The 21,410-nt window shown below is 39.5% G+C and overlaps 1 protein-coding gene across 23 annotated transcripts in view; it reads right to left on the bottom strand.

Annotated features, from left to right (window-relative positions):
* The window catches only part of NRXN1 (neurexin 1), a 1,220,951-nt gene that overhangs the window by 580,489 nt on the left and 619,052 nt on the right, over window positions 1-21,410 (bottom strand). For all 23 annotated transcript variants that reach the window (XM_074949428.1, XM_074949414.1, XM_074949409.1 and 20 more), the window contains 3 exons: window positions 19,881-20,003; window positions 11,125-11,506; window positions 10,463-10,653 (listed from right to left, as the gene is read on the bottom strand). In XM_074949428.1, coding sequence (XP_074805529.1) covers window positions 10,463-10,653; window positions 11,125-11,506; window positions 19,881-20,003 — 696 coding nt within the window. The remainder of the gene's footprint in view (window positions 1-10,462; window positions 10,654-11,124; window positions 11,507-19,880; window positions 20,004-21,410) is intronic.

The raw sequence follows: 21,410 nt of genomic DNA, 5'->3' as shown, positions 1-21,410 counted from the left end.
CAGCCCTGTGTGCTGGGACAAGGGAAATGAGATCCCAAGCTGTGTGTCTGGTAAAGAGAATGTATCTCCGGCTCTTCTTTGTCTGTGGAGCAGACAGAAGGTGCCTTTCAGCCTGTGATGGTTGAGAATAGTGCAGTTGTCTCAGAGTTGGTTCTGGATTCAACTAAAGCCCAGGAAGGGAATGGTCCAAAGTTTGCGTCTGCTAGGGAGAATGGCACTGTAACTAGGCTGCATATGCGCAAATAAATTTGTTAATCTCTTAGGTGCCACAAGTACTCCTTTTCATTCACAGCTGTTTGTGGCTTGAATAGTTGCTCAAGCAGGTACTAGGTGGAACTCTTATGGTGAAAACACAGAGCTTGAGTTGGGACTAGATTCCTTTGTTTTTCAAGCAATTATAAGGTGCAATGGGGGGGTGGGGGGGAGGGAAAGAATGAGTGTTAACACCAGGGGCAGCTGTCAGTAGGTTTCCCACATCCTAATATTTCTTTGATAAGTCAAAGACTCTAATTATCCTAAACACAGCTGAGGTGTAAAATGTCCATCTTTAATTGACCTTGGGGGGCAATTTCACAGGCACAAATGGCAGTTAAGCATCTAACCCATACTAATTTCCAACAGGAGTTAGGTTATTAATTAGTATTTGCCCCTTCCCTCCCTCACACATGATTTGCCTTGTGTGACAGGCAGGTCAGAGCAAGAAAGGACTTTGCCCTTGTAGGTGAAGCTTAAACACCTTTTTACACAAACTTAATCATAAAACAGAAGAGTAAATGTAAAGAATGCTCTGACTCTTGTGACAGCCCAAACCAAGGTCTAAAGTGTGTCTCATTTCAGCCAAAATCCAGAGAATAAGAGGAAAACCCTGTTTTCACTTCCCACCTACTTCTGTATGCTCTATCCTTCTTCACAGAGATCTTACATTCTACGCTCAACCCCGTGAGCCTCCACAACACATCCCACTCTAGTGTGCCTGAGGATCAGGATTAATTAACCCCTTCACAGGTAGCCTATCCTTGCACAGCCACATATTAAGGGGAGAAAAATGCAGTCCTTCCTCTAGCCACAGTAGCACGGTCAATCCCTGCCCTGCCAGCCTCTGGGTGGCATCAATACACTCTGCCACAGTCCATTAGCAAAGGCAATACATTCAAGAGAGATTGACAAAGATCTAAGTTATGTTCACACAGACTCCAGAGCACATGCATTGTAGCATGAGGCTTTTCAAACCTGCCTATGGCAGGGTGCTGCTGTGTTTTTCCCCGTCTTCAGACACTACTACCCTGGGATCAAATCTTCTCTTCCAGCATCTGCCTCCACCATTCCCTAGGCCATTCACCTGCTCCAGACTCCTGGAACTTTAAAGGGGTATGTCTTGGAATAGACAGGACCCAATCCCCACTTCTCCTTAAAAGGGATGACAGAGTTACACCACCCCTGCAATACAATGTGATCCTTGTTCACAAACCTGCTTCATGTTAGTTCCATGAGAGGATGAACTCAGTCTGCCACTAGACAAATTATCGAGAGAAGAGGAAAAGCACACAGTGTGGTGGCTTAGGCCCACTTTTTGTCACCTCTGAAAATCCAAACTTTATTATCAGTACCACATAGGAACGTGTATCTTTTATCCTCAATGGGACACTTTTGGGAAGAAAAGTAAGATCTTTGGGATATTTCCTCTCTTGTAAGTGCAAATTCCAGCAGCTTCAAAACCCTTCACCTTAGCAATTGCAAATGGAAAGGACAACTTGTTCACTGCCAGAGTTTTTGGATAGTTTTCACTGAATTATTTGCTCTTTCAAGTGCTTTGGGATACTACCAGTTGTGCAATGTGTCAGGTGCTGCCTTGTGCCTTCGATACTTTCCATGCTGCTAACAAAACAAGGCAAAGAGGTGATATGTATTTGCAGGAATAGAACTGTGTAATTACAGGAATGAACCTGGGTTAGAATGTCACTCTCTTCTGGGGAAATATATGCCCTCAATCCTATCGCCTGCCTCATTTCCATCTCATCCATAATACAAGGCTGGCTGAGATCTACTCCTTATAGCACAGAGGATATCTTCCACTGTGCATTGTGCTTTCCATACCCTCCATCATGAAGAAAAATACTTCCCTATGGTTGTCTACTGGGCTCTCTATATATTCATTCCTTTTCAGCATATAGCACAGATTACAGTGCTGCTTATCAAGAGAATTTATTAATGATATTCCTCCCCCTTGACTGACACTACTCATTCTTTTTAATATTCATGGGAGCTTTGCAAACTATGACATATACCAAAGGCAAATAGATGAGGTTGGTGCCAGAGAGTTATTAGTTTTGATGGGCACAATGAGAAGGAGCATAGTGCAGATTCTTTTGCTTCTAATTTGACAGTATGTCATATTCCAGGTTAGAGGTAAAACTCATATCTGCTGCTCCACTTTTCGCCAACTCCCCTGATCATACTGTGCTACCTACTACTTGCTGCCCTGCGGACTTCCCTCACCAGCTCAGCTGTGCTGCTGTCTTCAGTCTCCTCTCCTGCTGTTGCCATGCCCTCCACTACTTCATACCTTGGCTGCACCTGCTGTGCTATCTACTACTGTCCCCCTGTGCTGCTGCTATGTAATTTCCCCTCCCTGCTGCATTTTCCCACCCAACTCACTGCCTTAGAGCAAATCTATTTATGTTGGATAAAAACTTCACATTTCACAGAAACTATTTTAAAAAGGGGGTGGAGCTAAGTGGTCAGAAACATGAGAAGGAAAATGACTGTAGCAGCTGAGTTTTGAATAGAGTAGAGGGAGTGCTAAGGAGAGGGGTGTCTAAGTCACAATGTTTCTCAGGACTACTCTTGGCATGGTGCAGCTTAGAAACCTTGATCAGGAATGCACCTAAAGCCAGAATCCAGCTCTTAAATAACAGATTCTGATACAAGATACAACAAACCACACCAAAGAGAACTGACTCAACCCCAGTGATTGTACTTCTCCTGACTTTAACATTTTGTTAGGAAGAAGAAGTGGAAGGCATCAGTATTGACAGAGATTAAGCAGATTTAAAACTAAAGCAATCTGTTTGTCCAGTGTTGGTGGTCCATGCTAAATGGTAAATAATAAAATTTAATTGCCACATAAACGTGTGTGGTAATCCATCTCCCATAGAATCAACCCTATGCCAATTACTTCACACTGTAATGTGAAGGAGGGAGGTGGTTATGCTGTGTGTGGGGGTGAGGTGTTCAAGCATTCCAAATGCCCTTCATTGTATTCCTGCTCTCAACACACCTCTAAATTGCATACAACTAAAAACCAGACAAAATACCATGAAGCTGTCTTTTCATGCTATACGGTATCCAGATTTCTCTTCCTGTTTCCTGTAGACAGTTCCTCCATAATCACTCACTCACTCTCTGTTTGACAGCAAACACCTAATGCTAGCCCAGTTTATGCTTTCAAGATGTACACAAAAAAGGATTCCTCTGTCTGTAGATCATCCCTGTCCAGTTGAAAGAGGGATTTTCAAGGATCAGTCATCTCTCCAGAACTCTTCCCCCTTCCTAGGGCTTCACCTGGTCCCCTTTATAGACCATTAAGCAGTTATCAGATGTTAAAAAGTTTGTGACTCCGAATGTGTACTGGGACCGAATCTGATAGAAGTGAAAGGCTTAGTATCCTATTACCAAACCCCTCGCCCATCCAATTGCCTTCCAATAGTCTACAAAAACTTTTACATGAATCAGCTACTACTGCAATAAGGCTGCTGAGTCAGCACTCCAGGACCCTTTAAGGGACTTACACAGTACTACTAGCACTGCATATTTTTAAGAAAAGATTTGGAAAAGATTTGCCCCTCAGAGAGCTCAAGGAGCAGGTTCAAAAAAATATAACTCAGATAGGCTTGAACCAAGTTCATAGGTTTATTTAGAGATGGGGGGAAACTGTCAATTCTTGGGGGAAGGGTTTTAGGCCATGATTGCAGACAGACAGACCTCCTCAAAAGGTTCAGATACTGTGTCATTAGGATACATTTTGAATAACCTCTTAGATGCATTTCAAAGCTTTTGAGGTTCACACATTACTGGTATAAACCTATGGATTTGGGCATTTCAGAAGGCTTCAGAGGCCAGCATCCAGACCACCTAAACCAGCTGGGTGCTGAGTAAATGAGTTGGGGTTGGGGGCCAGAAGGAAGGAATTTCCCCAGCTACAGAGCAGCTGCAGAATTGCACTCCAGAGGCTACTGCAGTGTAGACAACTATAGAGATTTTATTGAGACTATCCTGACTTTTGGTGATTTTCTTAAATCCCTAGCTTCTGGATTCATTTGATTAGATGAGTATCTCAGCTTTGATTAAAATACAAGTTTCTAGCCGTCACAGCTTCAGAAAAAAGCTTGAAAAAGTGACCCCTCTAAAGGCTCAAACACTAGAAGATAAATCAAAAGAACCACAAAATTAGTATTTTTTAAATCTCATGGTTCTTATGCCAATCTTATTATTTTTGTGGGGGCTGACTAATGATTTCTGAATGCTTGGCATTAGTAATACTGCAAGTGTAGACCAATGGCTGGAGTAGCTTTCATTCACCTGCACACCGTGGCAAGGCACCCCTTCTGCCTCACCGGACTTAGCGCTCCCTCCTCTGGCAGGGACAGGGCCTGGGGTAAATAAGCCCTCCACTCTGGAGCGTGTCTGTCTTCCCTCTTTGGGGTTTGTTTGTCAGAGACTTCCTGGTAGGCCTCGGGGCAGGTCTGAGGAGTACTCCTCTGCCAAACAAAGGGAAAAAGTCTATAACACCCCGAAACAAAAGGGCCCCTCACTGGGCCCCTCACTGGGGCAGGTGTTGTCCTGTCACTGGCCCCGGAGTGTCAGTCCTTCCCCTAAACAGGCACTGGGTTTTGGGTATCTCCTCTATGGGGAGGAGCGCAGTCTTTCACACTGGAGAAGCCTATCTCCCTGCTGCCTCCAGCCTTGCAGCAGTTTGTCTCCCCCCACCCTGCACCAGGAGAGAGATTCTAACAGGTTTCAGGCAGCCCTTAATTGCACTCAATTAAGTAACACAGGTCAATTAGGGACACACACTCTCAATGGAAAGCAGAAATGGAAGCCTACATTATAGTAAATCCTCAGGCCACAATCTTGACTTCCTTGCCTATTCATGGAGAGTACCACAAAGTGGGATTCTACGTTGCACAGGAACTATGCATCTCTTAACTCCTACCCCACCTCCCCTGCACATTTCAGTCACACTGGTTCCACTGTCATAGTACATTCTATAACTAGGAAGACACTGGCAGGGTTTGTCACTGTATGTGGGGACCTTGGGTTTTAGGGGATAGGAGGTGGGTCAGATTATGAAGAAATATGGACAATGACATCTCACCCACCATGTTTACAGGTAACAGTATCTGGAATTCTGCATCTAGAAAAAAAAGCTATTTCTGCATGAAGAGTTCACATCCCTCTGGCAAGGGCACTGGAATTAACTTATGCATGTTGATTCGGAAAAAGTTTATGGCTAATGCTTGTTCATTTGCACAAGTCTGCACTTTTAAGTAAAATATTGTTCTTTGCTTTTCAATAAAGCAAAGCATTGGGTCTCAGGCTACAAGCTAGGGGTGTAATTCCTAGGTCTCAGACCCGCTCATGCTAGCTCTCATTGAGGTGGCATTCTAAAACTAGTAGTGTAAGTGCAGTAGCGTGGGGAGTGGTGGCGTGGGCTAGCTGCCCTGAGTACATACCCACAAGATTCAGACCGGCTTGTATTTGGGCAACCAGTCTGTGCTGTCAACTCCACTGCTTGTGCTACCACAGCTACACTGCTGTTTTTGGCCTGCTAGCTTGATGTGAGCTCCACAAGTATATCTACGCAAACCAGCTCCAAGTGTAGTGGTAGCCTTCATAAATGGGAAAGACCACTGCCATTGACAGAGACCTTGTGTGAAGGTGAAATCCATAATGTGGCACAATTAATATGAGGCTGATGATAAAACAATAGAAACAAATGTTGTAGAAAATTGAAATCACTTCAGGTTCAATTTCCACTGCTAGAACAATTCACGTCTCCGTTAACTAGTTGGTTTAGTTCAGCCACTCTATCCACTCACCCAGCATGAGTAACATATTTTGACAGCCAAGTAAAATATTATTAGGTTATTTCATTATCACCAGTTATCATGGTAAAAGGTGTAGATTTGTGCACACATGGGCTACTAAATCTTCATAGCAAGTTTGAAAGGATGTTTTCATTGCTAAATAGGGACACTGGGCCAAATATATACAACTCTGAGATCCCTGGAGTCACACCAGCCGTTTGACCGGTTTTCTTTCAGATGTTTCAGACTGTAGGCTATTCCAGACTGTTAAAGAGGCAGAAGAGAAGGCAAATGAAAGCAAAAACATTGCAAAATCATATGAAGGGACAGATGACAGAGGGCCTGAGCTGAAGCAAAGATGGAGGCATGAAGCACCCAAGCTATCCATGAGATACCCTGGAGGCTGCACAAGTAGCTCAGGCAGACGCAGTTCAATGTCAAACTGATCTGAGCTGGAACAAAATGTTTCAACATTTCTGAATCAAAATTTATTCCACCTTTTCATTCTGTGAAAAAAATTGACATTTCAAGTTTTTGTCCCGATTTTGGATGAAAGCAAATGTTGAAGTATTGGAATTTCTCAAGGTGAAGTAATTCTGATTTTTGGCCTAAAAAGTTAATGTCAGGGTCAAGCATAATGTTTAGATTATGCACAGTAGAGGCAAATGGGTGGTTAAAGTTTAGGAGAGAAAGAGGAGACAGAGTTATGTTTGAGGATGTTCCTCGCCAAAGTTGTACATCTGCTTTTGAAACATTTAATAGAAAGAGGCTGAGACAAAACCATGAGTTGGGTTTATCAACACAGGCAAAGGTTGGAGACAGAGGAGTTACTAAAGGCAGGGGTGCTGGAACAATTTGTATAATGGTGGTGCTGAGAGCCATTGAACCAAACAGTAAGCCCTGTATATGATGGAAACTACTTCAAGACAGGGGGTGCGGCAGCACCCCCAGCATTCCGAGTTCCAGCACCTATGACTAAAGGTGTAGAAAGATATACAGTTGAATGAGGACAACATTTTCCTTTGGCAGTAGTAAGGGACCTGAAAATGATGGGCCCTCAGTTACACCCAGGCAACCCCTCAACTTCACTAAGATTGTTGAATTACTTTAAACACAGCAGGTAGGTCACCTGAACTTGCATGGCTTCTGAGAGCACATTGTCAGTACAGGAAACAAAGAGGAATAAAAAAGTATACTTAGAGAAGAACTCTGGAACCTTTAAATTGTGGGCTGGACTTTATGAGTGTGTGAACCATTTGAGCTATACTGACAACAGGATAGGGTGTATGTCCAAAAAACTCACACCGAAGAACCCTTTGCTGTAACTCTGCAGGTATGCATGCCTGACTTGTTCTGCTTTTGTTTTTAAGACTCATTTCTCTTCATAGGCTATCCATTATAATTCTACACACAAACATAGGAACAGATCAGAATAATGAGGCATTAACCCAGTCTGCTCATTTTCTCTCCTAAAAGAAATAACCCATTTCTTCAATTCTAAGCACACTAATACCGCTCCATCTCCTGTTTTGGTGTTTACTTGAATATCCAGCAGTTGATGGATATTATGACTATGTCTACACTAGGGAATTTAACACAAAAATTTCAGCCAGTGCTTAGCTCCCTTTCAGCTGAACTGGTGTCAGAACTGGTGGGGGCCAAGGTATATATAAGTTTACCATGGGCAAGCACTTTTGTACACATTAATGTTCCTGCTAGTTCTAACTCCAATTAAGTTGAACTGGTGTTAGAACCAGTGGAAGTTTAGCAGTGTGGCCACAGCCCAAATGGATAGAGGTCCTGATCTTGCAAACACTTACACATGTGCTTAACATGTAAAATCAAGTCAGCGGGACTACTCATGTTAAACAGATACATAAGGGTTTGCAGGATCAGCATGTAATACACCAGAGGAGTGCTATTGTCATTTAAAAGAAATAAAGAATGGTATGGAGGAATAATTCAAAAGGAATAAAAAAAGGAAGAGGAAATACCAGTGAAATGTAACTGGGCTTTCCCATTATAGAATGCCTAGTCTCCCATTTGACTTGTTGAAATTCATCAACTTTATGAAACAAAACAAACAAAACCCCCACTCACTTTATATGTCCTATGTCATGATTTAATTATGCTGATGAAACAAGACGTATTAATTCCTTAAAAATAAAAACCCCTCAAACACACAGTACTGCTGGCGAGGGAAAGACTGAAAACCTGTATTATGATAGAAAGTCTGTTTGACCAAGGTCACTTACTGTATCATGAGGATTATTATTCTTTTACCCAAAGATTTTTTGCTGTGTGGCAAATTACAGAAAAATTCTGCCAGAAAGTCAGTGTCTAATATAATTCACCTCCCTAGTTTAAAATGTTGATACACTTTCATGTTCCTCAATATTTATGCATTGAAATTCTGCAGCCTCAATGTTAGCAAATCCATGAGCAAGGATGTGTTTGCATGCAGAGAGAATATTGTGAAATTTCAGAAGTGAAGAAAACAAAGGAATGTTGGATTTTATAGTCTATCCTAACTGCCAGCAGCATTTATCTTTCCATGAATACATCAAGCAGCATATTTTGTGACATAATAGTGCCCTCTAGTGTCGTATTAAGCATAGTATCTTTAACTCAACTAATTTTTATAATGTAACATCACAAAAAATCAACAACACTATGTATGAACAATATTAAGATGTAGCTGTGATACAATAAAATAAGTCAAAAATGTTTAACTTCTCTTATCAGCTCATGACAATATGCATATTCCAAGGTGTATCCGTTTAATCTACTGTCAAAATCTGGCTTTATAGTCACATACATATTCTCTCTCTCTCTCTGTCTCTCTCACACACACACTTGCAGAGCCTGTATAGCTGTGGAAAAACAAGCTGGATTTTTTTCTGTCTCATTCTACAACAATAACTTTGAAAATCTGATTCTGATTCCTGAATTGTAATTGTCCATAATTAGAGCAAAGATATAGAAAGCAGAAAGAACACAATTTGATTTTCAAATGCCACGATTAAGCTGCAGCGCTAGCAATTAGAAAATCTTGATTAGACTTGTAAACAAAGCATTTCTGATAAGGAAGCCACTGATGGGAAAGTGAAATATCAAATGTGAAATATCATAAAATCCACAGTAATTACCTAGGTCAACTCATTATCTTTAACTCAGAAGGAGGTTAAAAGAAAATTCAGTGAGCTCAAAATGGAATATTAATATCAACTTTGTATTATCTGCATTTTGCCAATTAGTGTCCTAACCTGAATGTTATGAAATGTAGATTTCTTCATCTTAATTTATTAGTTTTGTATTTCCTAAGAAATATATTTTTATATAAAAAGTTATCAAATACAGAATATTTTACCATGACATCAGAATGAATTTTCTTGGTTATATATAATTGTAGAACATTTTAAAAATACATATTTACACTTTCTTTCAAATATGTATTGTATTCATCCAACCCTAATTGATTCCTTAAGAGCCATTCTTGCCAATCAAATTACTATTCAGTTCACTCACTCACACAAAATTTGGTTGACAAGATTATTATTTTAATCTTTAAAACTGTTATTTATTTAAATGAGATCTGTACCTACACAAATATACACATACATTTAATGTTCCAGGCATCTGATATTTCAAAATGTTTCTTTTATTTGAGAATTAGCACGAAACTGCTTTTCATGCAAGTTATTATACCAAATGGTAAGAATTAGCAGGTAACTGAACAGAGCACTCAGGGTAATACAGTATTTACTTCCCTCATTTACAAGCTCTAATAAACGGGCTTTATGGGAAATACTAAATAACAGGCTTCAGGTCAGAATTTCTCCCAAACAACAAGTAAGGACAGGGCAGTTTTATAATGTTGCTATGCTTCTACTCCAGCTCTTGGACTGTGCTCTGAGTGTTTATGGCATTTAGGACTGTGGAAAGAATTTTTAGAATTCTACAGTGAAGACGTGATTCTCAATTTAATTCTATAGAAATCTGGAGTAATTTCTATAGACTTATTTAATTGCTATAGACCCTTACTGCTTTCATCCTTATTAACTTCACCTATTGGATTTTTTTTCACTGGGTCCTAAAGCCTTGTGTTCTTATCACTCTCCTGTCTTCCTGCCTAGTGTAAAGTTGAAATTTTTTCTCTGCATTTTTGATCTTACATAACCGTGCATTATTACTGAATTGAGAGTATAAGAATAATGAGAAATAATAATGAAAAACTGATTTCACGTGGACATATTAATTATTATCAGTTATAGTAATCTTTATATAGCACTGTAAACTTTAATTACTCTTGACAAATATAACTATCCATCTACAAAGTATCCCACCACATATTACACAAGAATTATTGTACTTACTTTTGAGGTCTAAGTTTCTGGCTCCTGCTGTGCTTTGTGTTGTGATTTTAGTGTCAATCTTCACAGTATGAAGATTATTGGTATCCCTCGATATCATCACATTGTGCCACTGATTGTCATTCAGAGGTTTATTAGAATTTCCTTTGATGAGATTCGCACCATTTCCCAAATCAAACACATAGTGTAAATACCTGGATAAAGAACATTTTTTTTAAAAGTTAGTTTTTCTTGCATACCTGAGAAGGTACAAATTAAGGCACCCTATATTTTGTTTCCTTGTTTTTTTTTTCAGTGTCACTGGCAAGCGAGGAAAACAACCCCGAGTATGAAGGGCTGGATTCTGAACTGGGGTAAATGAACTTAGCTCCAGTGAAATCAACACTGACTTATATTAGCTGAAGATCTAGCCCCAGGTTTCTAACTATTAGCTGAAACAGCAGGGTGCATTAGTATTATTTTTTTGTCTATGTCCTATACAAACTATATTATTACTTGCTTTTCATATTTAACTAAATTTCAGCCTTAAAAAAAAAAGATTCAGAGGATGTTTACCAACCAGATTCTAACAAGTTAGGAAGGTCAAGGTTTTCAACCTAAACCTCATGATTTTAACATGTCTAAGGACAGTAAAAAAATCCAAACTATTTGGCTTATGTACATACCCTTTAACTAATTCAACTACAATGAAATCATTTCCATCTCCACTGTTATAGAGTATCAGTCCATCCAGCGATGTTGTTTTGAACTGGAAAAAAAGGTGCATAGATGTGTAGGCTTGTAGTGTGGCCAATGCAACATAGCTTGCTTTTGTTTTAAAGGTGACAGGATCTGCTATGATATTCCTGAACCCAAATCTGGCATTTAGTTCACAATAATCAATGTCTCCATTTTTACATAGATCAATGTATGCCATGCCGTTAAATGTGAGACTTTGCAGATGTCCAATGAAATTAGAGGGAACAGAGGACAAGTAGCGGCGTTCTGTTATTATTCCTGTCTCTATGTTATGGAATTCCAGTCTTGTGTGATCGCCAGCCATTTGACCTTAAAATGACAATAATAAACAACATTAGTGTCTGAAATGGATGCACGTGAAATGGTCGCAAATCCATAATAATTTTTAAATCTGTAGGACTTACATTTTAAAAACACACAGGCTCCTCATATAAAATTGCCTAAACTGATTCAAAGCCTATTAAAGTCACTGGAAGACTTTCCATTGCCTTCAATAGGTATTGGATCAGGCCTCAAGTGCACCCCAAATATGAGCACACTAAGGCCAGCTCTACACTACAAACGTACCTTGGTATAACTACGTAGCTGAGGGGTGTGAAAAATCCACACCTCTGAGGACACAGTGAAATGGATGCACGTGAAATGGTCGCAAATCCATAATAATTTTTAAATCTGTAGGACTTACATTTTAAAAACACACAGGCTCCTCATATAAAATTGCCTAAACTGATTCAAAGCCTATTAAAGTCACTGGAAGACTTTCCATTGCCTTCAATAGGTATTGGATCAGGCCTCAAGTGCACCCCAAATATGAGCACACTAAGGCCAGCTCTACACTACAAACGTACCTTGGTATAACTACGTAGCTGAGGGGTGTGAAAAATCCACACCTCTGAGGACACAGTGAAATGGATGCACGTGAAATGGTCGCAAATCCATAATAATTTTTAAATCTGTAGGACTTACATTTTAAAAACACACAGGCTCCTCATATAAAATTGCCTAAACTGATTCAAAGCCTATTAAAGTCACTGGAAGACTTTCCATTGCCTTCAATAGGTATTGGATCAGGCCTCAAGTGCACCCCAAATATGAGCACACTAAGGCCAGCTCTACACTACAAACGTACCTTGGTATAACTACGTAGCTGAGGGGTGTGAAAAATCCACACCTCTGAGGACACAGTTATACCGATCTAAACTCCAGTATAGACAGCGCTATGTCAACAGGAGGGCTTCTCCTCTCAACATAGCTATCACCTCTAGCAGAGGTGGATTAACTATGTAAACAGGAAAAACTGCACCCTTTTAAGTGTAGATCTGCCTTAATATTGTTTGTTAATGAGATCATAGATTCTGGTTGCCTTCAGCCACCTATGCAGATTTCTTTTACTAGGAGCAAGTGTAATTTGTGTGGCATGTAGTGTATGGGACTGCAGCTGAGGCTAAATGAGATAAGAGCTAAAATCAATCTAAAAATTTTGGCTCACATCTGAAAAACGGTTTTTGTCACCCCTTCCCCGGGAAGCCTGGATCACACTCCCTGTCAGTACCTGGCCCAAGCCAGGGAAGCTAACGATTCAAACTGTGGACCAAATTCAGTGATGAATCTGGGTCATATACCATCTGAGGCACATTGCGCATATGCTAAGAAGAAGAAGACTCCCTTCCTCTCCTCCCTCAAAAGTAACTCACTATTTTCACACAACTATCCAAAGGTATTTTGGAGCATGTTAACAACATTCACAGATTTATACGGTGACATCCTGCCCTCATTGAAGTGACCAGGAGTTTTGCCATTGTCTTCAGTGGGTCAAGGATTTCACCCAAAGATTTTAAAAAGCCACAAGGGATTATGATGATTATCTGCAAGGATGGGCAGGGATGGTGTCCCTAGCCTCTGTTTGCCAGAAGCTGGGAATGAGAGACAGGGAATGGGTCACTTGATGATTACCTGTTCTGTTCATTCCCTCTGGGGCACCTGGCATTGGCCACTGTTGGAAGACAGGGTACTGGGCTAGGTGGACCTTTGATCTGACCCAGTATGGCCATTCTTATGTTCTTATGAGCTAGTCTGACCTCTTGAATAACAGAGTCTATATAGACCCTCATCCAGTAATTCCTGCATCAAACTCAACAACTTGTTGTTGAACTTGACCCTATCATTTAGGAAATATATCCAGTCCTGATTTAAAGATTTCAAGTGATGGAGAATCTACTATATCCCTTGATGAGTTGTTCCAATGGTTAATTATCCACTTTGAATTTGTATAGCTTCAACTTCCAACCACTGCATCTTCTTATGCCTTTGCCTGCTGGATTAAAGAGCCCTCTTCAGTTGGAAACCTTTTTCTTAGCATCAAAGAATCATAGAGTATCAGGGTTGGAAGGGACCTCAGGAGGTCATCTAATTCAACCCCCTGCTCAAAGCAGGACCTAATCCCCAACTAAATCATCCCAACCTGATTCATCCCCAGCCTGACCTTAAAAACCTCAAAGGAAGGAGATTCCACCACCTCCCTAGGTAACCCATTCCAGTGCTTCACCACCCTCCCAGTGAAAAAGTTTTTCCTAATATCCAACCTAAACCTCCCCCACTGCAACTTGAGATCATTACTCCTTGTACTATCGTCTGGTACCACTGAGAACAGTCTAGATCCATCTTCTTTGGAACCCCCCTTCAGGTTGTTGAAAGCAGCTATCCAATCCCCCCTCATTCTTCTGCCCCCTAATCATTTTTGTTGCCCTCCACTGGACTCTTTCCAATTTTTCCACATCCTTCTTGTTGTGTGGGGCTGAAAACTGGACACAGTACTCCAGATGAGGCCTCACCAATGCCATATAGAGGGGAATGATCATGCCCCTCGATCTGCTGGCAATGCTCCTACTTATACAGCCCAAAATGCCGTTAGCCTTCTTGGCAACAAGGGCACACTGCTGACTCATATCTAGATTCTCGTCCACCGTAACCCATAGGTTCTTTTCTGTAGATACTTACAGACCCTAAACAAATCACCTATAGACCTTTATTTCAGTAAGCTAACTGTAGGCTCCTTACATCTTACACTGTAGTGCATGTTTTCCAGCCTTCCTGTGGCTTTTTTGAACCCTTTGCAATTTTTCAACATATTTTTCTAAATGTGGACACCAGATATGGATGCAGTATTCTAGTAATGGTCTCACTAATAATCCCTAATGATTTTTTGGGTTATATCACAAAATGAACCGATTCATGTGTCATAAAAAGGTGTACTGGGGAATGGGAGAGTGTGGCTGGGAGGAGGTGAGGTATTCTTAGTAGCCCCAGGATCCTGCTGAGGAAGCAGAGTCCAGTTTACTTGTTCTTCCCAATCTAGTCATGGGGTTAGACTGGTTTATATCAGTTTATTGGTAAGCTATTTTACAAGGAAATGGGCTAGACAATTACTTTTTTGATTTAATCAAGGCTCAGAGTCTTCTGCAGTTGTTCCCCAGATTGGTGGTAGCAGTGGGGCATATACACCAATTGTGCAAAGCTGGAAGTCTGGCTCTAACACCATACCTCCCTTGAATGTATTTCCTCATGTTTTGCCAAAGAGCCTGGAAAGCAGGGTTTCATGAGTTTAGACAATTAGGGCAGGTAACATCTTGCAGTTAGCCTCTTATCTGCATCCTTTCAGGTGTGCACATATGCATGGTCCAAGCCAGATTTACAGCCTAAATGTTTTTACATATGTCAGCTTTGTGATGCACCTTGGATGATTAATTTAAAATCTATATTTAATCAAAATGTATACCAGAGACCTCTCAAAAGAAATTGTTAAAACAAAGCAAAATCCATTTCCTTGTGCACATTACTTACTTCTCCACTTCACTCAAGTTGGACAGTGAAACTGAATTGTTCAAATACACTTTTGTGCTTATAGTCAGTTTCACCCTCTGGCTCATGTACTTAGCAGAGTGGTGCAGCATTGGGTTCCTAAGTATTACAGGAGTTGGTTTACATTTAAACAAAACAACTTAAAACCCCTTCATAGATAATTTAAACACAATTCCTCAAAAACATTTCAATCCTTATTTCAGTTTGTATAAATCTTTTCTTACAAAGCCTTTACTCTGGGCCGATGTTACTTGACACTTTCCCTTTCAGTTTTAGTCCCGGTGTAAGAAAACACACCCATGCACACTGTACCACAGGCCTGCAATATATATTACCTGTCCCTTACACAGACTTGTAAGGCCTTTCAAAGCTTTTCAGCCTGCCTTTGCTGCACTCAAGCACCCAGGATGTAATTTACTTCACTTGCAAAATAACTAAGCTCAGCTCTGACCCTGCACCATTTAAGTGGATGTTTTGCCTTGACTTCAATGGGTACAGGAGACAACATTCAAAGGATACTACATATGTGAAATTTACACAGCCAGAGACACAGGGTGAAATCCATCAATGTGTTTGGGTCAATACATATAAAAGTGAATCCCTCTTGACTTTCCTTGGCCCACCTTCCTCATCACTTTGTATGCTGGTCCAGACACTCCTCCTGAGGAACACAAACAACTGAAAACCCAGATTAACCAACTACAGAGCTACTACTGGCTCAACAACTACAAATAAAGGTATTCTGTCTTGCTGCTGGCAGTAAGGTTCATTATTTATTTCTATTCAAATAAATTTGGTAGGAAACCGAAAATTTGTTTATTTAGGGTCAAATTCAGCTTTTGGAAGAGTGTATATGCAGTTCTCACTGCAAGTAACACAAGTTGTATTCATAGTCAACAACTACATTTTTCCCCTAAAAGTTCCTTTTACTACACTCCTGCTGCTTATTTTTCACTTGTGCTAGTCCTAATTTGAAATTTCTTTGTGAAGAAAAAAGCCCCTTCCCCCCAAATCAAAATTTTCCATAAAATGAAATTTACACAAAAATTCCTTTGGGTTAATACAAAAAAAATCCAATTTTAAAATATTTTGTTTCATTTTTATGTTTTATATTATAATATGTTAAGATTATGGGTATAATATAATTAATATAATATAAAAATTGGTGACTGGTATTCCAAATGGCTATTTGGAATTGGCATTCTAATTGGTAATTGTCAGATGGTAGTTGGAATTGGTTCTTGCTATGGTAATTGATATAATACAAAAATAAAAATAAAATATCTAAACAAAAATAGTTATTAAATGAAAAATCAAAACTCTTAGTACTGATGTTTCAAAAACAAAATGTCGTCAAAATTGATACGTGCCCACGGAATGTTTAGATTTCAAATTGAAATTTTCCAATAGAAAGATGTTCCATTGAAAATTTTTCTACCAGCTGTATTCCTCACCCAAAGTCTTAGGGTTCAGTTCTGCTGTCAGTTACACTGGTGTAAGTCCGAAAGAATGAGTATATCTATATCCACCAATCAGATGAGACATTTACGTTGGGATGTGGCCTTCCCACCATTCATAATTCCACCCTGCTTTGCCCTGCTGTGACAAACACTTCTGCCCATTCTCAATTAATCAAGGGTCTGTCTTTTTTTTTTTGAGAACAAGGATAAAATACATCCCAGAAATCTGGGCTCATGACTCACTCTTCTTTCTGAATGTGTTAATTGTACAAGAGAGGCTAATACAACTTTAGATCTAAAATAACTCCCCACATCTTTTGTAACCCCAATAGTGGCCTTCAATAGGGAACAACTCTGTAGCTCCTGCCTGGTGAGCTAGGCATTTTGTGAACTTGTCAATTAAAAGATTTGGCAAGCAGCATGCATTGTCTTTTCTGGTGCCCCTAAGAGGAAAACACTGTAACTGTGGCTATCTAGAAACAAAGCATTTTTTTAAAGCACCTAACTGACTTAGGAACTTTGTTGCATTTGAAAAATTTACTGTTCAGGGTTGCCACTATGCTGCATAGCTAGTCAATCAGAATTGTAGCTGCAGGTATAGAGTTCTCATTCTCCTGCTCTGAAAGCCCTGACCCCAAGTGCTTGAACTCAAGGAGAAGCAATTTAGGAGCTATGACAGCAGTTCAGCAGTCCTAATTCAATCCAGTAGATGAAATGTAACACATTAGCCAATTCCTACAATGTCTTTCCTCAATGTATGTTCTTATGTATCGTAAAAGCAGTTTTCAAAAATCATTGGATCAGATGTTTCAAATAAAGCCTTTCTAGAAGTTATGCTTTAGCCAACCACAAGTTACTGGGCTCAATACTGGAGTAGCTGGATGGAAGTTAGTGGCCTGTGATATACAGAAGGTCAGACTAGATGATCTAATGGTCCCTTCTGGACTTAAACTCTATGAATCCTTCTTTCTATATGGCATAGGAGAAGGATGAAAACAATGGAGACACTATTGGGAGAGAGATGAACTTTTTCAAAGAGAAAAGCCAGGGCTACATGTAGGCTCAAGCTCCTCGTGAACTTGTAGAATGCTTCCACATGAAAAACTTCCAGGTTAAATGCAGGCACACCGGCCCACTGGGAAATCTGAAGACATGTCCTAAAGAGTTTAGAGCTTGGGAACAGCAGCAACTCTGCATGGCAAAACACCTGAGTTTAGGATGCTCAGAGCAATGCTAATTTGTATTCTGCACCTTTGACTCCCTATTGGAAAAGGGTGACAGTATGCCGTTGGAGTAGGGGACCCTTTGGCAGCATGGTGCTGGAGTGATCTGTGCTGCAGGAAAGAGAAGAGGCCATGTCACAGCATGGCAGTGCAGGTTCTACATACAGAAAGCCTAACACTCATTGAAGTGGGGACAGAGAGCCCACAGATTATCAGGCTCTGTGTAAATAGTATCCCCAACATCTTTCAAGTGTTCTTCAACGCTTTCCCACCAACTGCACAAAGAGACAATTTTAGGAGGATTTCTTCCCTTCACAAAGAGAGACACACTTGTCCCATTATTTTGAAAGAGAAAATTAAATGTTTTCAGATTAAACAACTGTCAGTTGACTTTCAACTGGCAGGCTGAGCCTAGTTTTCCTTCAGAAGGGCAATATCTGATGTAGCTCAGTGTAACAGAAATCAGCGTCTACCTTAAATTTTAAAATAAAATGTTATATCATCAGCATAGATTTAAATAAATAGTTTTCCATTTAAAATACCAAAATGTGAGGTATTCTGGAGAAATGATAGCCCTGGAAATCTAATCTGTCAAGCAACCTTAGGTCTGGAGCCCAAGACCACTGAAGTCACTGAAAAGATTCTTATTGACTTTCATGGACCTTTGACCATAACCCTGATATCTAATCGTAACTGGATTTATCCATACTAAATCCGTGTCACAGAAATTTCAAGACCAGAACTTCACAGCCTTAATGGCACATGAACATAGTTTTATTTAGTCATATTTTTCATTTAATTGTAATTACTTTATCAGAATTTAAGAAACATTATAGATTGTAGTATCCTAAAAATCTTTACTGTTGCCTTCAGTTAAATGCTGACCTTTTGCTGAAGCCATTCTGAACAGCTGGAAAGAGATTTCAGAGAAAAACAGACCTTCCTGGTAGTTTTGTTATCTAGATGATGTTTAAATGAAAATTTGGCAATTAGGAGAACAGAAAAAATATGGAAGTTTTTAGATGTCACTTTTTATTCAGAACAGCTTCTTTGACTCAAAAAAAAGGTCACACAATGAACTCTATGGTCTGAGCTGCCAGATTAAGTAAATGCACAATCGTAGTGCAACTCCAGTGCTATTTTTATTTTTTCAAACCCATGAATCCACCCTTTTTTAGGCAACCTCCTTTCTTTGGAGATCATCACAAAGTGAATTACATGTATTGGACAAAATTCCGCCCCACCTTCAGTAGACCACCTCTGGTATTGTTTAATTCTAGAGAATGTACCTTTATACTAATGTTCTTTAACAGTATTTTTAGGATGAGTTTCAGAGTAGCAGCCGTGTTAGTCTGTATTCACAAAAAGAAAAGGAGTACTAGTGGCATAAGCATAAGTGGATGCATCCGATGAAGTGAGCTGTAGCTCACGAAAGCTTATGCTCAAATAAATTGGTTAGTCTCTAAGGTGCCACTAGTACTCCTTTTCATTTTTAGGATGAAAAGTCAAATAAAAGTCCTCTCTAATACCGCCTAATGTACTTATTATTGTTAGTGCTAAAGTGTTTGCAGTGCCTTCTAACTTTCACGTTTCTTGATGACTATATATTACCATTTTAACACACAAGAATATATTGTGGCCTAATATGTATTTATTTAAGCTGGGTAATGTAAGACTTATTAAAAGTTAGGGGGAAAGATTGTGCCCAACAATTGGAAACATCTGTGAAATTCACTCCAGTGCAAAGAGCCTGGCATTTAATTGGAGTTTAAATTGGATATGAGTGGTGAAGAAGGCAGTTTGATTACCTTCTATCACGGGATAAATTCCTCCGAACTCCCCTCAGGGCCCTATCAAACATCCACTGAGGTCAACAGAAAAATTCCCATTGCCTTCAGTGTGAGTTGATCTACCCCTAAGAAAGTAAAGCTAGTGTGAACTGTGATTAGTTTCTGGTTGTATCCTGTGATGGTTATTAACTGTTGCACAGCATGCATTTTGGATCCTATCCAATGTCTATTAAAATCAGTGGAAACACTCCCATTAACTTTAATGGGCTTTGAATAAGGGCCATTATTTATACAATATTTTTTATGTTTTGTTTTATTTCCCCCAGTAAGATGAAATATAATTGCACACTACCTGTCATAGCTTGTTGGTCATCCACCATTAACTTTAAACTTTTTCCTCGACGAACCACACGTACCGTGTGCCACTCATTATCATTGAGGTTATAGCCAGCAAAAAGGGTTTCTGGACCTTTGCCTGTAGGATATGCCAAACAGTCATTATGGAATATTTAAATCAGTCAACATGTGAACCTCACAGAGAGAAAGGAGAGAGAGAGAGAAAGAGAAAGAGAGAGAGAGAGACTGGCTGGACCAATGTTAAAATTCATTGAAAGTTATAACAAGCAAGAAAAGTGGCAAGCAAAGTATATACAAATCTCAAAATATAGTACCATTACATTAGGACACTTTTAGCATTATTTAATGCTAAAGCAAATATAGTGAACCAGGCTGTCATAAATAGGCACAGTCAATACCTATGTTTTGGTTGTATATTTTAAAGCTCATACCTATGGGTAGAGATTTGGGTCTCAATCCTGTACTTGGGCAAATAGACCTTCATGTCAATGGGATTACTGGTGTAAGAAAGAATATTAATCTAAACTGGGTTTACAATAAACATAACCAGTCCACTGGGGAAAGGTGCATGACTGTGACTGAAATATTTTTAATCACATCACTTCCTCTATTTGATTGTAGGTACCATAGCAGTAAGTGAGGTTTGTTTGGACCTTTGGGAAGGTCAGTGTTATTACCCTTACTTTCACTAAATGTTTCACTAGCATCCCATAACAAATGTCTTCACTGTTGTCATTCAACACTTCAACATCCAAAGTACACTTTCTTTTTCACACTGGGACACCTGTCTTGTAAACTGCTTAGTCTCTAAGGTGCCACAAGTACTCCTTTTCTTTTTGCTATTTTTGTAAGCAACATCATCGATTGACTTTCGTTGAAAAGTTGTAAGAATTATTCAATTTTAAAAATCTATGTGCTTTATATGTAGGCGTGGCATTTGATCTGGGATAACACAGTTGCGACCACTGAAAACCATAAATAATGAATATTAAGGGAAATGCCTCCAAGAATGAAATGACTATGGAAATTGCACAGTAGAATATTATGATCAGTGAATGGAGATCTCGGATGGGGCAGGGTGAACAAGATCATAGAGTCTGTGAATTTTCAAAATGACTCTGACATAGCAAGAGCAATATTACTATAATAATAAACATACTTAATTAAAGCAATATTGAGTGACTGAATCCCACAAAAGCAAGGGCAAGTTGGTGAAAGGTTCCTCTCCATATATAACCCCTAAAATTATCTATATCCATAATCTAAGACCATTTTACATTGTTACATACATGCTAGCACACCAGGATAGTGTCCTAGCTCTTAAGGAAGGAGTTAGAAAACCACTTATAATGGAAGATCAGGCTAAATAAAGAGGGAGCTCTTTTCTCTAGCCCTGATAGCTGTGCACTCTACAAAAAGGATATAAATATTTGAATATAAAATGAGTTACTCCAGAAATGATAAATTTCCTGATTAATTATATGACATAAATAACCACTCCCCGCTTCATATAATCCCATCATGT

Source organism: Natator depressus, chromosome 3, assembly GCF_965152275.1.
Source record: "Natator depressus isolate rNatDep1 chromosome 3, rNatDep2.hap1, whole genome shotgun sequence".
Lineage (NCBI taxonomy): Eukaryota > Metazoa > Chordata > Testudines > Cheloniidae > Natator > Natator depressus.
Note: the sequence above shows the minus strand (reverse complement) of the source record. Positions and strands in the feature narration are given on the sequence as shown.